This window comes from Takifugu rubripes, chromosome 9, assembly GCF_901000725.2.
Source record: "Takifugu rubripes chromosome 9, fTakRub1.2, whole genome shotgun sequence".
In the NCBI taxonomy this organism is placed as follows: Eukaryota; Metazoa; Chordata; class Actinopteri; order Tetraodontiformes; family Tetraodontidae; genus Takifugu; species Takifugu rubripes.
The window spans coordinates 8411043-8428310 of record NC_042293.1 but is presented as its reverse complement, the minus strand read 5'-3'; the positions used below and the strand labels follow the sequence as shown (position 1 = coordinate 8428310).

General features: G+C 47.2%; 2 protein-coding genes across 5 annotated transcripts in view; both read left to right on the top strand.

The window, feature by feature from the left end:
• The window catches only part of b4galnt4a (beta-1,4-N-acetyl-galactosaminyl transferase 4a), a 79538-nt gene extending 71847 nt beyond the window's left edge, over positions 1-7691 (top strand). For all 4 annotated transcript variants that reach the window (XM_029842092.1, XM_011607312.2, XM_029842093.1 and 1 more), the window contains 11 exons: positions 662-829; positions 937-1046; positions 1442-1542; positions 1758-1831; positions 2155-3568; positions 3680-4059; positions 4383-4536; positions 4608-4680; positions 5359-5512; positions 5698-5824; positions 6051-7691. In XM_029842092.1, coding sequence (XP_029697952.1) covers positions 662-829; positions 937-1046; positions 1442-1542; positions 1758-1831; positions 2155-3568; positions 3680-4059; positions 4383-4536; positions 4608-4680; positions 5359-5512; positions 5698-5824; positions 6051-6165 — 2870 coding nt within the window. In that variant the 3' untranslated portion in view covers positions 6166-7691. The remainder of the gene's footprint in view (positions 1-661; positions 830-936; positions 1047-1441; positions 1543-1757; positions 1832-2154; positions 3569-3679; positions 4060-4382; positions 4537-4607; positions 4681-5358; positions 5513-5697; positions 5825-6050) is intronic.
• Positions 7692-9234: 1543 nt separating this feature from the next.
• abtb2b (ankyrin repeat and BTB (POZ) domain containing 2b) overlaps positions 9235-17268 on the top strand; it is a 30816-nt gene continuing 22782 nt past the window's right edge. Inside the window, exon 1 of the mRNA XM_003967363.3 lies at positions 9235-10626. Within this exon, the coding sequence (XP_003967412.2) occupies positions 9735-10626 (892 nt within the window). The 5' untranslated portion in view covers positions 9235-9734. The remainder of the gene's footprint in view (positions 10627-17268) is intronic.

The window sequence follows — 17268 nt, the reverse complement described above, 5'->3', positions numbered from 1 at the left end:
CAATGCTTCTTTGGTGAAAATCTAATTAAAAATTGGAGAGGTTACTTCTTTTAATGTGAAGGCTGGTATTGTGCTACCAACAAATGTTTCTTACGTTTTTTTTATGTGTGCCTCTGCACATAAATAAAAGAAAAAGCTGTGGTCTCTCCAGAATAAAAATGATGCTCACCATCATTAATTATAAAGCATTTGTTGCATCAGGCCTTGGCTCCTGAAATGTCATTAATCTCTCTCCTCCCTGTCTATTGATTGGAAGAATTAGAACTTTTTGTATTTTTCCTCCAACCTTTTGTTTCTGTGCGCCTCATTTCTCTTCTTCTTTTATGTCCTTATTGGTCTCTCTGGCTTTGGCCATGGGGCCATTTTTTAACATCTATTTGTAAATGCGCGACACAAACTGCAGACTTGAGGTTTGGAAACGCGCACACATCTATCACTACCTGAAAAAGTGAGTTTTCATTAAAAGGCTAAACGTTCCAGGCAAATTGTGGGTTGAAGGTGTCTGAATGTAGTTACGGCAAGTTTTATGGCTCCACTCTATACCTCCACATGTGTAATGGTCCCAACATAAGAGCAACTTCCTTCCACTCTTCTCTTCCTCACGTTCCACTCTTCCACTCTTCTCTTCCTCACGTTGCACCTCTGTGCGCTGTTTTTAAAGACGAGTCCAGCCTGAAGATGAACAGAGTGGATCACATCCCACAGACCTTGGCCAGTCACAGCCGTCTCCCAGAGGACGTTCAGCCTCAGGGTCTGGAGGGGGGCAGCAGCGCCGCGCACCACGGAGCAGATATGCTGAAGCCAGACCCCAGGGACACCTTCTTCAACAGTAAATCTACAGTTATCATTTCTCTGATCTTTCCTTTTGTTATCATTGCACAATATTTGTCTGCGCTTGACCTAAGTCCTTACCCGACTTTATCCCTTTTTGCTCAGCTCCCATGATCCACCCGTCCCGGTTGGAAAATGTTCTCCCAGCCTGCCTTTATTCGCCGACCTACGTCGTCAAAGATTTTCCCATCGCTAGATACCAGGGCCTACAATTCGTAAGTCTTTATTTTTCATGTGGAAGACAAAAGGAGAGAACATTTCCCTCTACCAGTGCAGCAGAAGCGAGTTGGGGAACCAAGTGGATGCTTGAGTTAGCGCTGAAGGGAGAAGGTGGAAGGCAGCGTTGACCTCTGGTCCCCTCTATAGGATGATACGTGTTACTGCAGTGGCTGCAAAGTTAATCAAAATCGGTGGGAATCAATGAAAACTATGAAATGCAGGAAATCAGTGTTTAAAGAAAAAAAAAACTGACGGCATCGTGACAGTATTGAATAGAAAATTGTGTTTCTAGTAGTGATTTAATGCTGATCCAGTAAAATGCTGATCAATGAGTTTTTGGCTGTTTCTGAGGCAACTGTCGTGCAGCTTTGGATTTGTTTTCCTCCCGCAGGTCTATCTGTCCTTCGTTTATCCCAATGACTTCACACGTCTCACCCACATGGAACGGGAGAACAAGTGTTTCTACAGAGAATCCCCCATTTACCTGGAGAAGTATGGATGCTTTAATCACTTAGCGAGCAGCAGGAACATTCTTCACTGTCTCGTATATTATGAAGGAGTACATTGATTATATAAAATAAGTTTTCAAGAGATCATCAGATAGAAGTGATTCATGGGATCTCTCAGCGTAAGATTACATATATTATTATTTATGCTACAGGGGACGTGGAATCCTCAACCTCCGTGTGTCTTGTTTTGTTTGGCAGGTTTGGTTTCTACAAATATATGAAAATGGATGAGGAAGAAGATGACAGGCCGTTCTTCTTCCCTAACCCAGATGGTATCTATTAATGACCACGAGCACGCTTGCCCATCGAAACACATCACAGATATTTGATATTTAGCATAGCCCGCAAATAAAGATGGATGGCACCAAAGCTCTCCAAAAAGAAATTGCACTCTGTAGGGGCTGCAGTAAACCCTGCGACTCCTCATTATTTCTGCCAAACTGAAAACTAAACGGACTCCTCAGGATCAGGCTTTGGCTTTAGTGCCCTTGATTCTCCTTTGTACAGGGAGATGAACCGTCATCCAACTTTGTTTCGCACTATTAACCCAGGATTTCTTCAGGTTTTTAACTCTGCCTCCTCCTCGCATGTTTAGATTTCCTTGAGGAAGAAGAGATGATAGACGCAGAGGATGAAGCAGAAATAGTTGGCACGCAGTTGCCTAAGAAGCCCACCCGTCCCAGTCAGAGCAGCCACACCTCAAACCCTTCCCAGCACCGCTCAAAGCCTTGGCCCACACCAGCTGGCAGAGGGGAAGAAGAAGAAGATGTGGACCCAGATGAAGAGGAGGAGGGAGCAGTGGACATTATTGGGCACCGCAAAGGAAGGAGACATTTTCCTCACAGAGACAGAGACTGGGGGAGAGATCATACAAATGGAAACATCAAACGGGACATCAGGAAGGGACTGAAGAAGCTTCACAGAGGGGCGCTTCAGCCCGACATGGACAATATTGTCCGAGGAAGATCATTGTCTTGGTTGCATAGCGATCCTTCAGAACTGGGTCTGGGCAGGAAAGGAGGAGAAGGAGCTGAGGCGCCGCCTAAAATGAAGTCTTCACTCCTCTTTGCTCAAAAGTCCTCCCTCTCTGCTCTGACCAGCCAAGCCAGACAGATTCTCAGCAACTCCGCCCACAGCCCCAAGCTCAGACTCAACAAGTTCACTGACAACAAGAAGGAGAAGAGAGAGGAGAACAAGATCTACATCACTCGGCCTCGACCAGCCAAAGAGCGGGAGAAAGAGCATGAGAGGGAGCAGTGGCGAGAGAGGAAGGAGGAGAAGGCCTCTCGCTACCCCAGAGAAGTCTTTCCAGGGGTCTTTCTGTACCAAACTGGGAAGACCACAAAGTTAGTCAATCTGGGTCCTAAAGGGCGTCCAGGGGGGAGAAGTCTTGTTAGTCCCTACCAGCTGTGGCCGAACCCCCCAACAAGAGAAGAAAGGTCATCTCCTCACAATGAAAGCACACAGAGATCAGCCAGCAGAGCAGCAGGACCCGTACAGCCAGAGATAAGCAGCAGGGATGGGGGGCATTCACAGAGTACCATTGCTGACTTACCCAGAAAACTAAAGTCCCCAACCCCATCCCATCACGCTCCAGTTACACTGCCGAGGTCAAACTCCACAGAAAACACACTTCAAGTACGGGTCACCTCCTACCTCAGGACATCAGAGATTATTGAATCCCAGCAGCAGCTGGACCCAGAGCCCAACCCGGCAGAACTCGACCAGGACGCAAACCGCTCTAATCCAGACGCAGACCCTGAGCCGGAGCCTGAGGAAGGCGAGCTGTCGGACTACAGCTACGAGGAGGTGGAGGCCCGGCCGGGGTGGGCAGAGGACAGCATCAACTGGCAGAGGACCTTCTCTGTCAATCCCATGGACTTTGAGCTGCTGCGTTCTGACTGGAACGACCTGCGCTGCAACGTGTCGGGTAACCTCCAGCTGGCAGAGAGCGAGGTGGTCGATGTGTTGGCGCAGTACATGGAGAAGCTCAACGAGCGTAACGGAGGGTAAGAGGCTACGGGGGAAGAAATGCTAATGTGGTCACGCTTTATAAAAGCGCGAGTCCCATTTTGCGACTTTGCTCGTTTTTCTTCATTTCGGCTCTGCCTCCTCACCAGCATCTACACCCTGCTGCGCATCATCAACATCGAGAAGCGGCGCGACTCGGCGAGAGGCAACCGTTACCTGGTGGAGCTGGAGCTGATGGAGAGGGGCCGCAGCGTGGTGCGCCTGTCGGAATACATTTACCTGCTGCTCCACCGCAGCAGGCAGGGAGAGGACAGTCTGGAGAACACTGACTCAGCCCTGGCCTCACCGCCAGCTTCCGCTCCGTCCGCCGCCACGTCCAGCCTCGCCACTCCGCCGCTGACACCGTCCAACAAGTCCCCCTCCCGTCCTGGAGTGACCCCTGGGAGCACCGCCTATGCTAAGCCTCTGCTCTGCCAGCCCGTCATGCTGCAGTGGAGAAAAGATGTCATGGTGCATTTTGTGGTACCAGGTCAGTCTGAAATAACACTTCTTTTCTTATTTAGCCTCATTTATTACTCATACGGAAGAAAATTACCTCATGAGCGGAAAAAAAAACCCTTCTTTGACATGTGCTGGAATAAGTTTTCATGTAGTTTTACTGTTTTAGCAGAACTCTATGCCAAACATTCTTTGTTAAAAAGCCTTATTTAGCCAATCGCTATTAATATTAATGCATGAAATGTCATCAATTTGTTAATTTACTGGTGCTGTTTGCTCTGTGCTACAAATGTACATCATGAACATAAACTGTGAGGTGAAGCTCATTTTCTGTCTGAATCTCTGGCCTGTTAGTGAAAAACCAGGCCCGCTGGGTGCAGCAGTTCATCTCCGACATGGAGAATCTCCACCGGCAGACTAAGGATGACAACTTCAGCATCATCATCGTCGACTTTGAGAGTGAGGACATGGACGTGGAGCAGGCGCTCAGAGAGAGCGGTGTGCCCAGGTGCGTGCGTCCCCTCTGAGGCGACTGACCTCTGAGGCTTCCGGTTGATGGGTGCGCTTCATTTCTTTTAGATACGAGTATCTACGGAGAGAAGGCAACTTTGAGCGCTCAGCGGGACTCCAGATCGGAGTGGACACGATAGAGGTCAGAGAACACGAACACACAGAGGCTGGACCACACTATGAGAGCTGGCAGGAAAAAAAACACTTCTAGTCCATTGGCTGGACAGTTACTGACTTGAGAGACAGCCAGAACAAACCATCATGCATAATCAATACCTCAGTGCCTGAACCGTCTGCCGTGTGTCCCCCCCCCGCCTTCCCTGTGAGGCCCCCGCTTTTATCCGTCCTCTCCAGTTGCGGGCAACAGGGAATCGCTCCGACAGTTCGCCGCATTCCGTCTGTCATCTGTACGCCACAGCTGTCACATCCATTCATTTCACAGGTTATTTGTGCACACTTGCGCGTGGGCGCGTGCGCACGTGCCCTTACACCTCTGTCCCGCTGCGTCTTTATCGCACACTCGTGCAGACCCACACACTGGGGGCATGCAGCTGCTGGGGAATTGGACAGACGTTGATCCGGCGGTTTAGTGTCATCGCTGTCAGGGCAGGATGAAGAGGCTGTCACTCACATCCCAGTGACCTGCAGGCTCGTGAAGTGAAGACAGGCTTCTGATGCCTCCGCTGAGGCGTCTGGTTCCGCTTCTCCTCAGATTAGTTTCTGTAATCACACAATCCCCCAATAACCGGCAGTTCCCATCGAATGACAGTGCTCCCCCCTTCCGTGTCCCTAACATTTCTGTTCTCGCCTCCTCTCGCAGGACAGCCACAGCATCGTGTTCCTGTGTGACCTGCACATCCACTTTCCTCTCAACATCTTGGAGAGCATCAGGAAGCACTGTGTGGAGGGACGGCTCGCTTTCGCTCCCATCGTCATGAGACTCGGCTGCGGAAGCTCTCCGCGGGAGCCCGACGGTAACGCACTTGCATGGAAATGAGCATCTTTCGCGCCGTACGACAGGCCGCTCTTTTGCTTTCAGCTCACACGCGCGGCTAAATGCTGTTGCGTCACAATCAGATACTCCCGGTCCTTTAATGTCTGTTGATGCAACAGGGAGCAATGGGACCAGCGATTGAAATGTTTTGGTCTCTTTTCTCAGGATACTGGGAGGTAAACGGCTTTGGTCTGTTTGGAATCTACAAGTCAGATTTTGATAAGATCGGCGGCATGAACACAGAGGAATTCAAGGACCGCTGGGGTGGAGAGGACTGGGAGCTGCTGGACAGGTAAACTACCACAAAACATCAGATGGTCTTGTTAAAATGTTACTGTACGTACCTAGTATGTAAATGTAGGTTATTTATTTATTTAGATTGAAGAATTAAAGTGTGTTTTGTTATATATAGTTAAACCAGTGACTTTTTTACAACCACGAACGGTAGTTCTCATCATTTTCTCTCAGAGCATTGTGGGTAGTTGCCAGTAGTAACTCTGCATTTTTCTGGCCTACAGGGTATTACAGAATGGTCTGGAGGTAGAGAGACTACGGTTGAGGAACTTCTTTCACTACTACCACTCCAAACGAGGCATGTGGAACGCTCAGAATAAGAAAACACTTAAGGGTTAGCGCCCTCTAGGGACTCCCGAACGTTCCTGCACGTCCACTGTGCGCGAGTGAGGCACACATATTTGAGCTTACTGTACTTAATACTGCCTGTTTCTTTTTGTGGAATGGGCCCCTGAAAATTTGCCTGTATGAAGACTTGACTGAACAAGCGAGCCACCTGGCAGATAAACTCATTTTATCTCACTGACTGATTTACTGTGCAGAAAGAAGTAATTTTTGTATTATCCTTCTCTGTCCTTTTTTTCTGGTACAGTGTTTTCAGACTGGAGAGCAGCTGCGTGTGTGCATACACAGTGTGTATGATGTGTGCGTCCGTACACATTTTTTTCCCTAACAAATCAAAAGAAAACTTAGAAAATCTGTTTTTTTTAACACACTCTTGCACTGGAATATAACAGAATGTGTGTAAATGTGATATATGGATAGTTTGAGACATGGTGGTGTAGGTGGAGTAGAGAAAGTCTTGTAACCAGTATATCTTAAACGCATCATCTGTTATATGCTGGATCCTATTAACCGGTATGACCGAGGTGAGGGAGCCGTGCTGAGGCCCTGTTTGAAACTCAGACATCAGCCCCGTTCCCACACAGCCTCTTTGTCACCCTCTTTTGTTTTATTCGCTCTCATTTCTGCCTCCGTCCCGTCAGTGTCAGTCAAATGTCAGTTGAAACTTTAGAAAACACTGCAGTTTTACACACTACACCCACAGTTCTGCTGTTGGTCACAGCTGAATTCATATAAAAAATTAAGTTCAATGCAAATGAAGCTATGGATGATACAGTAATGCTATTATATATTGAAGTTCACACTTTCTCACACTTCTTCAAAGTGTGTGTTCTGCTCCAGCAGGAGTGAATCCTGTCCATGTTTTATACACGTGAGTGTTCCATAAATGTGTGCCTTTATCAGGGTTTGACTGCAGGAAGTTTTTAAACTAAAGCCAAAAGGAGACAGCTACAGACAGATATAGGATTATTTATCAACCTGCGCCGTTGTCACTGGATATTTTGATACACTGTAAAACACGGAAATCTGGTTCTATGTGACAGATTACCGACATGTCCGTGTGTTATCTTAGAAGTAGGAAACCGTTGTCATTGCTAGCCAGTGGCCTCATGGATGCAGGAGATGGTACTACTGACTAACAAAAGAACCTCGGACCATGTGAGCCCACAGCTCCTCCCACCGCTGGCGGTCACGCAGCACGATACTTTGTCTTACAGGCAGTGGCAGGAGACGTGTGTCTCGTGGGTATAAAGGTTGTTAACGATCCGTTGACGGCTACACGATTGTTAAAATGCCCTCAAAGACCCTTCTTGCCTCTACAGGAAAAACAGTCTATACTGTACTTAATTTAACGCTGACATGGGTTTGTGTGTGTCAGATGATAAAATACATGAAAATAGGAATATATGTTCCAAGGTAATTTCTGTGAAATTGTTTTGTATAGAAAGGTTTTAAGAATGTATTGTACTTTTATTTTGATTCGTTGTTGTTTTTGCAAATAAACTTTGATGCTTATTTTAGATGTTCTGGTTCTTCAGAACTACCGCTTTTGACCGCAGGGGGGTGCTCTATTCAAATATACGCAGTAGGCACTGTGTTTGGAACTGCACATATGGTACATTGATTTAAAAACAAACAAAATCACATATTGAGCCACGGTTAAGAAAAGAATCAATTGTAATAAAACAATAAAACTATTTAGGAGGTAAAAAAAGACACATGCATGCGAAATTAAGCTGTCAATCAGTATGTATTTTTACTTTTTCCATAAATGTACTGCAGGTAAAGTGAGATCACAAAACGTTCCACCTCTGATCAGCTTTTGTGAGACATTCAGAGTCAACACTGATATCATGTTAAACCTTCTGCCAATGTTTACCCTATGAGGCTAAGATCACAGTTACACACTTGGCTGATCTAATAATATGTCCATTGTGTTTTATGACCCACGCAGAGAGAAAAAGTTATGAAACTGACTGAGTTTGGATTCAGGGCTGACAGGATTCCATGACCACATTTAATCACTTGCAGAATGTTTTGTTTTATATTTTTTCGGATACAAGCTCTGTGGTACTGCGCTCCAGGTGGTTGGCCCAGTCCAAATCTCCCCCTCGGATTCATGTACGCACACAGAGAGATGATGAAGGAAACACTATCTGTGACACCGATGCATGACATCTTAAAGGAACTGCTGAGTTTTTCCTTTCTCCATCCTAGCGTGTCTTCTTATCTCACAGCTCAAAACTGGTGAGGATAATGGAAGGTCAATTTCCTTAGACAAACTATTGATTTTGTGTTCTTGTTATAACAATTTGCTGAAAATTGAGGACATTTTGGCTGGTCCTTATGACTTAAAATGACTGTTTGAGGATTAAGAATAAGTTTACGTTCAAGTCCAGAGTTGGATTGAGGTTACAGTTACTGTCACACTCTAGATTCATGTGAATTTCACTAGGACCTGTTAATGAAATGATACATAGGCCTTTGTACTAAAACCTGTTACTGAACAGTGCTGTGTTCCCAGAAGACACACCCGTACCCGTAAGTGTGAACTGACAGAAAACAGGTCAGTACAGGCCTTTTCTGCAGTGTTTGTTTAATTTTACCTCACGCACGTTTCACCTCCTGACTTGGAATAACAGTGAGTGGCGAGAAGTATCCCAAAGCTTAAGTTCCATAGGAGGATTTGCTCGTGCCTTTACCATGCCTTTACATTGTCATCAGGTATCCAATTGGTTAAGCCAGAGGGTATTATCTTATATGTTACACACATGCATTCACGTTTATTTGCAGGGTCACATACGCTTTTGAGGCGCGCTTTTAGTGAAAACCTTTAAAAAATAAAACATCTTTGAGCCCCTCCAACACAACTGCGCAGGGCTTTATACATCCAGTCATTTTTCTGCAGGTGAGATTAGGCCATCATTAGGCCAACTAAAAGGTGAAATCGGCTTATAATTAACAGAAAACAGTTTCGTTCTGCAAACTCTTCGAACAATTTGATTGGCTGTGAGGAGCCACGCCCCTCCGCTTGGTCTATGAAGTCGCTTCCGTGTTGCCGCTGCCCCGCCCCCCCCACGCCTCTGGAGCGCAGCTTCTCCGACAGGCTGCTTCTGAGCGAACTCCACACGGGACGGGACGGGACGGGGATGAGTTTTCACTTTCAGCAGTCGAGAGGAAGCAGCTTGTGTTCGTGGTAGCGGCACAGATCTCGGCGATTACGGTCGGGTCGGCATTTGCGGGGGAGACCCTCCTTCCAGTTTTTAAAGAGCGCGGACGCTTCAAATAAGTTGGTTCTTGCGCCCGGTGAGGCGGTGAGAACTTGATACTTTTTGTGACAGTTTATGAACACAAACTGTTTTATTTTTTGCTAAGTTGTCTGATAGAAGTGCATATTGGCTGCCCTACTCGGAGCTCTGTTTATCACCATGTCCGGCCAGTATAACCAGTAACCAGTCGGTCCGGCTCGGCGGAGTTTCGTTTACTTTATTCAAACTTCCAGGTAAGCCGCTGTCGAGGTTTGCCGCTCCCGCTAAGCATCTACGGAGAGCCGTGTCACAATTATGGCTGGTCTGAGCAACGTCCACATGAAAACCCTGGAGGACCTGACGCTGGACTCCGGGTACGGAGCGGGGGATTCGTGCAAATCACTCAGTTTGTCATCCTCCAAATCCAACTCCCAGGCCCTGATGACTGCCCCTCACCGGGGCAACTGGTGGTACTACTCCGGCTCCATGAACAGCAGAAACAACAGCTGGGACACTGTCAACACTGTCTTACCCGAGGACCCGGAGGACATCTTCTCCAAGTGCCCCCGCTTACCTGAGCTTGAAGAGTTTCCGTGGGCGGAAGAGGACGTGGCCAAGATTTTACGCAAAGTAGCCGAGACTGGGGCTGGGAAAGGGGGCAGTGCACCTGTCTTTTCCGCTGAGGCTGTCAGGAGGCTGTCCGCGCTCCTCCGGAGGGCTCTGATCCGCATCTCCAGAGAGGCTCAGCGGCTGAGCGTCATGCACTGCCGCTGCACACGCTTCGAGGTGCAAAGCGCCATGCGGCTGGTGCTCAGCTGGGCCCTGGCCGACCACTGCGTCTCCGCCACCGTCAAAGCCATCTCCATGTACAGCATGAGCGCCGGCGAGCTGCTGCGGAAGGGCAAGTCGGCGCGCTGCGGCCTCTCCTTCTCCGTGGGGCGTTTCTTCCGCTGGATGGTGGACACCCGCATCTCCGTGCGCATCCACGAGTACGCAGCGATCTGCCTGACGGCGTGCATGGAGGCCCTGGTAGAGGAGATAGGAAGTCGAGTGCTGATGGCCGAGAGAGGTCATGTGGGGTCGGAGTCAGGGTCAGCGGGCGCCCCCGTGACCGCCGAGGCCCTGGAGGTGGTGGTGAACAATGACGCCGAGCTGTGGGGGGTCCTGCAGCACTACGAGCACCTGATCTGCGGGAAAAACGCCAACGGTGAGTAAAACCTTTCAGCACAGTTAAACCAACACATACAACTACAGCATGTTGTGTATTTCTACTACACAGCGGTGATGAGAGTTATGTCTCCCCAATTTCTCTCTCTCAGTTCACTAGTTTCCACTCCCTCACAGGGTGGAAAAGGTGAACTTTGGCTGGCTGCTGGGCACAATAGCAGCTCTTTGTGCGTGAGGGTTTGATAGACCTGATGCCAATTTAACTTGTCAGAATAGGGAAACAATAGTGCATCTGTACAAACAACAAAAGTATTTTTTCCTGAATGGAGGTTAAAATGGCAGGTTTGTCAAGTCCATGGGTCAGTCCTCAGTCCCGTCCTGCTGTTGTGATCAAGGGTGCTCGGAGATGCAGACAGGAGGCTTGTACGTTCACCCAGCGCTGTGTTTACAGTGATTTCATCACTCATGCAGGGTTGTTTCCCACCTCTAACCCTTCTGCTTCTTCCGTTTCCTCATCCAGCCGACTCTCACCCACCTTTGACACCCTCACCCACACACGATACATCACTCTCTCCTCTCTTGTTCATTTAAACGTCCGGCTAAAGCCGCTAGTGTCTTCGGGATTACACCCCCTCCTTAATAAACGTATCTTCTCCTCCCTCTGTTTTGAACCCTAGCGGAACCGCTGCGCTCTTTGCGGCTCTTTTGGCAGCCTGCTGTGGAGTTGATTCATTAGCTTGTTGGGACAGTGTAAAGAGCTTTTGTTTGTGGCCCTCGATCAGCTCCCTGGAGCGGAGCTTTTCTACCGCAGAACAATGGCCTTTTGTCGCGTGATTGTGCAGCTTAGCCCGACACAGAGGGAGTTAAAACAAATGCTGGGGTTGCTCAGCGTGCACATCCACACAGACAGTAGAGAGAAGGTGGAGATGTGGGGAGAGGGGTCATAATTGCTGCGCTGCACCGTTACTGCTCCCATTCCCCCTGAAGCAGACACAGTTTACACCTTACATTTCATATACTGTTGCACTTTCACTGCTTTTGCCATTACGCGCACAGCATTAAGTGTTAAAAATAACAGGCCGCAGCACCGTGCACCGGACGGGCCCGCTATCTGGCCATGTGCAGAATCATTTAAAGAGCAGCTTTTGTCCCAGTGTTTAACCAGATGTCTTTAGGTTGGGTTTCAGCTCCCCTCTTTGGGTGAGCTCAGTCGTCGGGTTTGGAAAAGGCTCGCATCTGTGTGTGTAATAACAACAGACCATTATTCTGACCACCCTGGCTTTTTATAGGCCCGGGACTGGGCTGTGCTACCCACACACCCATCTCCCACCTTACCACCTGACACCTCAAACCGAGCCCCAAAGCTCCCCTCACTGACTTACAAAGGTCTAATTTATTCTCTCCAACTTGATGTCTTGGATGTGAAAACTGATGATCATGGAGGTAGAAGGCCAGTGCGTGTTAAATCACCCTCTATCTCTCCCTCTCTCTCTCTCTCTCCTGAATTCTCTCCATCTCCACGCCTCTTTCTTCTTTCTCAGGAGCTGGTCCACATCTGGAACTCTTTAAGTCAGAAATGACTTCTCTGGCTCCAATAACAATTCTGAAAGTTCCCTCCTCCTTCCTTCCTCTCCTCCTTCTTTCTCATGCTGGCCCTGGCTTCAAACTCCCCCTCCCTTTGCTGTTGCATTCATATCCACTTCATCTTTATCTGTTTATTTCTTCTGATCCATGGGGAGTGCATTAGAGCGGCCCGGTAGTGATGTGCCAGGATCTTATTCATTAGTCATGTACACGCTTGTGCACACATGCACAGCCTATTAAAGCCTGTGTTGCATGCATACAAGAGGCTCCACATCACTGGCTGAACTTGCTATATAGTGCTGCTTAGCAGAGAAATCCATTTGTGTTTTATTTGTTTACACGTGAAAGCCCGCTCCTACTAGTATAATTTGTATCGATAGAACCGGAGGGTCTCCGAAAGTGCAGAGTTGCGGCTTTACTAATGCAGAGTGGAAGTGGCTGTGGAAGAATGGATCTCCCTGACTGGCACACCGACGCCTGTTAAACTCGGCGCTGATTTAACCCAAGTTTAGACTCATTTGAGCGTTTGTGAGACTTGGCATTGTTTCCTGGCATTCGCGGTGCCTTTATTGGGTCCCCAATTTAGCTGTCAAAGCAGCAGCAAATTATCGAAACCAGCGATTCGACCTCGAGCAAGTCCGGTCAGGTTTTATCCAGGAAAATTGCAGGTTGCAAAGAGCTAACCTTTGTTTCTGTACGGTGCAACAGTGGGGACTTTCTGACAGAGGCTATTCATGCTTGAGAGTACAATTTACCAAAGTAAATAAACTTTCATTTAGTCTAGCACTAACAGAAAAGTACAATCCCTGTGTGGCAGCTCCGTAGTAAAATGACTGTGAGCAATAAGTCAACGGAGAGAGCAGAGCATGCAGTTTGCTTTTCATTATTGCCCTAAATATGTATTTAGTCCAGAAAGAGGCGTGGGAACAGCAGGCAGGAAAGATAGAGAGGGCAGCCCGGCACTGTGGTCGCACAGATGGGGAAAACCAAAATACATTCCCTGCTCCACAAATCTGGAGTAAAGTCAAGTCCGGTTTTGGAAAACATCAGGACTTATGGTGGTGGAAGAGGTTTAAACTGCACTCCTGTGTTTGGACTGAATACCTCCGCGGATAAATGTAGAGGGAGCTCGTGCACACCAACAGCAGCTCGCCATTTCTAAAGTCAAGACTGTAAATCATACAGTGTTAGGGGTTAATCCTTCTTACAACACCAGAATGTGTTTGTACGTACCACCCGGGGCTACACACACATACACACACACGTGCGCGCTGATGGGCCATGTCACTGTTTGCACTGGGTTTTTGTCTGGTCGCAGCTGTGAAAACACAAACGCATCGCAGCGTTGCCGTGCACAGGCTTCCGAATGCGCTCATTCCTCTTTGCTCCAGTGTACTTGTGCAGTCACGGAGGCTATTCTGCACCATCACCGACTCATCACCGCGTTGCATAACCAGTGACATCGATCCAGCCTGTGATGAATATTATGGTGCGACCGCAATCATGTAGCATTTTACTGCTTCTATTCACTCGCCTCTTTTGAAGTTGGTTTAAATCTTTAAATCGAAGGAAAATGGACACTTTTCTGTGGCATCACATGTTTATTTTATTCTTTCTCATCATATTCTTTGAATCCAGAGGAGAGCGTCAGTCTTTATTCTGTCTGTCCAGGGGAAGACAGATTGTTCAGATTGATATTGAGCTCAGAGTGAATCCAGCGGGCCTGCTGCTGAACGACTGGGGTCGCAGCCAGGGTGGCTGTTCCAGGTGGCTTCCAGACTTCCTGCTGCACCTGCGCTGGTATCTGGATGCTAATCAGAGCTAACAGCCTTCCATAGGATGTCTTTAGAAGCATATTTTATCCCTAAACGTTTCAGGTGGTTTGCAAAGAAAGCAAACCTGTTGCTTCTGTTCAGCTGAACGTTGAGGATTAATCTTGCTGAGTGAAACCCCACACCTCAAAGATCCCTTAAAACCCCAGATTTCCTCTTCCTTCCCCCCTAAAATGCTTATGTCAACCATCAGTCACACTGTAACTGCTATTAGGCACACCTCACTCACTTTGTGTGCACGTGCTCCAGTGACACTCGAGCCATTCAAAGTAGTACGAACAGATTTTGATTGTTGGATTTAATTACATACAAACGGATCGGATGGACGGTCTGGTTTTATTGGTATTAGGAGAGCGCTGAAGGGGAGCGGATTTGGGGGAGTATGGTTTAGATATTATGACCTCATGCTGAGCTGTGTGTTGAAATCTATCGGAGGTTTAGTGAGGGAGTTATGAGGCAGTGCCTTGACATCACCTGAGGAGTTTGTGTGTTGTTGTGGTTACAGTGTGTCAACATGTGTTGGCCAAAGGAAAAGCTCTGGTGAAGCTTCTCAAGCCAAGCTAGGCACATGTTTTGTTTTTTAAATTATTCTTATTTTTCCTTTCAATCCCACACTGTTGTTTTTGTAAATGCTCTGAATGAAGGAGCTTTTTGTGATGCGTTCAGAGACTTTTTTGTGCAGTTTAGTCAGAGCTGCAGTGTGTGGCGCCTGAACACTGAAGCTCACACATTGCACTGGAAAAGCAAACCTGCACATCTGTAGGGTGACTGTTGTACACATCGTGCACTTTTTTCATTATTTTTTACACCTATAGAACTTATTTTTAGATATGATGCACTTAGTTGAGTTTAGACCGAAAACACAGATCTGAATGGATCCATATGAAAAGGAACAACGCCGTCAGAAAAATGTGGAGAAAACCCTAAAGCTGATGACCACTAAGGTGGAGCTCGCTGCTCACTTCTCTACAGGTCGAACAAAAGATTGCATGTTTGGAAACAGTTTCTGCATCGCCCAAAACAAGCGGCCAATTTTCCAAAAGGGATAATTTAGAGGAGGGGGCGCATGAATGGAAAAGACACATCAGCATCTGTGACGGTGTGTGTGTGTGTGTGCGTGTGTGTGTGTGTGTGTGTGCGTGTGTGTATGTGTGTGTGTGCAAACGAGTGTACTGATCTACATCTGCAATTTTGAAAGGAGATTTAAGAACTCTTTGACCGTTAAAATCTCATCAATTTCCAACCAAGTAAAAATGATTCTGTCGTTTTTCAAAACTTTCATCTTCATTGTTATATTTTAAGCAGTGTACTATAAGCCACGCCCCCACAGTTGTTCAAGCTTTAACACACTTATCTGCGCTAAAATTAGATCCCATATCCAAGCTGAGCTTCAGCAACATTGTTAAACTGTTGTGGCCCAACGGTCCTATTGTAAACCCTCATTTTTTTAATTTATGGGCTGAATCCACTTGAGTTCCTTAAAGGTTGCTGAGCAGTCCTCCTCCTCCTCCTTCTCCTCCTCCTTCTCCTCCTCCTCCTCCTCCTCCCCCTCCTCCTTCCCCATTAGATGCTGGAATGCGTCCGCTCCTATGTGGAGACCCGTCGCTCTATCACACCAACATCAAACTTCGGCGGCCTCTTTGAAACCCTCACGGCTCTCATCACAGTATCCACCAAACCTCTGAAGTCATTACACGCCGCTGTGATTTTCAGCAAGTCTTTCTTACTTTACTCTATAAAACCTGAGCGTCTATCAATCCACCCAAACGCAGCATGAGCCCCCCACTTCCTCCAGATTTTACTCTGCATCGTTTTCCTTTTATCCTTTTACTGCGGTCGCTCTAAACCCACATGAAGTATCCAAAGCCGGCCTCATATTGGCGCCTCCCCATGGAGGATTCCATCATAATTAGCTCAGAGAACAAATGCACATATAATTTCTGTAAGTATAACGAGTTTCATCCTTATTATTTGTCACATTTCCACAACCTCTGATATCAAGAGTGATGTTGAAAATCAGCTGAAGCCATGTTCACTTGATGTCCTGACATGTTTAACCATGTTTCACAATAGGCAGGAGTCATTTATGAATTCTCATTTAAAAATTACTGGTTGAATTGCGTGTGGACAAACAATTGCTGCTAATTTTAGAAGTTAAGACACCCAAGCATGCGATTTGCATTTCAGCCGTCCACATTTTAATTCAGACGGTGTGGAATTAATTCTGCATGTCGCTGCAGCTTCTTCCTGGTGATTCAGAGTGTTGCAGATGTTTGGGCAGCTTGGCGTCTCAAACATGCAAAAGAAGTACGCTCATGTGACTCAGGGCACTTTAAGATGCTGCACAATTTCCTGTCTCAGCAGCAAAACCCGGCCCACGCTTGAATTTTATTTGTTTTTCCATCTGCAACATGCTTTCCCTCAAACACATCACCTGTTGGTTCAAGGTCGGCCCAGATACACACGCGGTGATTAACCGAGCCACAGCGGCTCACGCTGCACATTTAGACCCCAACGTGTACAGTAAGACTTCCTGGAATTCCCTGGTGGTTTGTGGAGGGAAGGGGAGCATTTAGAGCTAGGCCATATGGAGAACACATGCGGGCACAGGAAAATAAACTCTGTCATAACAGGACACCCTTGGCCACGGTTTCAGGCCTGGTTCTGTTGATAAGGTTTGCACAGCACATCCACCATGTGTGGAGTTCTTCTGGCAACCAAAATAAACCCTCCCGATCCCAGAGGTAACCACAACAAGATGTGCATTTGTCAGGGAAAGTGTGCAACAAAGCCTTTTTTTGTGAACTGAAGATGTGACTCATTTAGGATGCGTGGCCAAAGGGTCGGAAGAGGCATCATCTGGGCATCATCTGAGCGGCTTATTGCACATAAACAGCAGCCGTGTTTGCCTCTGTAAGTGTGTAGGTTGTGATTGTCCAACTGCTGAAGCTCAGAGCTGATGAGTGTCATTATCTGTTGCTAAATAGGAGGCGTCTGATACATTCCATACTAATTTGGGCTACATCTGTATGTAACTGCGTGCATGTGTGGGCCCACGGCCACATGGTGCTGTGGGTTCTGCCTGATCAGCATTTTCTGATGTGTGTGCTGGAACATGACTGCTGTGAGGACAAGTCTTGTCTCCGTCTTTGATAATCTGCATTATTTCAGATGGAGAGAGACAGGTTCTTCCTGCTTCATAAGTGGTCATTTCATTTCTCCATCTTATGTAATATTAACTGATTTAGGACCAGATTTTTGGAAAG